This window comes from Seriola lalandi, unplaced genomic scaffold (assembly GCF_002814215.2).
Source record: "Seriola lalandi dorsalis isolate HSWRI2012SDOR001 ecotype SW California unplaced genomic scaffold, Sedor1 jcf7180001984735, whole genome shotgun sequence".
NCBI classification, from domain to species: domain Eukaryota; kingdom Metazoa; phylum Chordata; class Actinopteri; order Carangiformes; family Carangidae; genus Seriola; species Seriola lalandi.
This window is the reverse complement of record NW_019455401.1, coordinates 1-684: the sequence shown is the minus strand read 5'-3', so window position 1 is coordinate 684 and position 684 is coordinate 1. Positions and strand designations below refer to the sequence as shown.

The following is a 684-nucleotide window of genomic DNA, read 5'->3' as shown; positions in this document are numbered from 1 at the left end:
ATCACTAGAACCACCTAATTGATGAATATCCACCTGAGCAGTCGGCCCAGCAGCTCTGAACACTTGCTAAGCTTCTCCTCCTGCTTGGTGAGGCTGGCCCCGCCCTCACAGCGATCCAGCCAATAGAAAGCAGAGATGCTGTCAATGAGGAGGAGTGCCAGGCTGGGCCGCGATGAGAGGGAGGTCTCCAGGAAGTGGAGGGTGAGGAGGAGCTGGGAAGAGGAGGAGCAGTGGACAACCAGGAGCCGAGACAGACATGAACGCAACGCCACCTCATCTGACCCGGCTGAGGGTGAGCTGGTAGAGAGCGCTAGACACAGAGAGAGAGAGAGAGAGAGATACTCTGGTGTAATTTATTGACAAACCAACATCACAGATGCTCCTCCCCCATGTGACTCAGAGGTGATGATACTCCACAAAGACCTGAGTGCAAGATCATTTCAATTTGAATGTAAAAGATATTTAATGAATCTGTGTGTGTGTGTGTGTGTGTGTGTGTATATACCTGCGTTCAGTCTGTTGTCCAGGATGCTGACCAGTCGTAACATGTCCAGACTGTAGTCAGTATCCACGAACACAACGTCCACCTCAAGACCGCCGGCAGCCCTTGGCAACACACAGCGACACAGCAGGTGATACAGCAGCTCGGTCTTACCTGACACACACACACACACATATATTTAT

The 684-nt window shown here is 51.5% G+C and overlaps 1 protein-coding gene across 1 annotated transcript; it reads right to left on the bottom strand.

Annotated features, from left to right (window-relative positions):
• Positions 1–14: 14 nt before the first annotated feature.
• LOC111659778 (DNA repair protein XRCC2-like) lies at positions 15–653 on the bottom strand (the record flags this gene model as incomplete). Its single annotated transcript, XM_023412820.1, has 2 exons — positions 15–310; positions 506–653. Coding segments are annotated over 2 exons (444 nt in total), but the record flags the coding sequence as incomplete, so codon positions are not given.
• Positions 654–684: the final 31 nt, after the last annotated feature.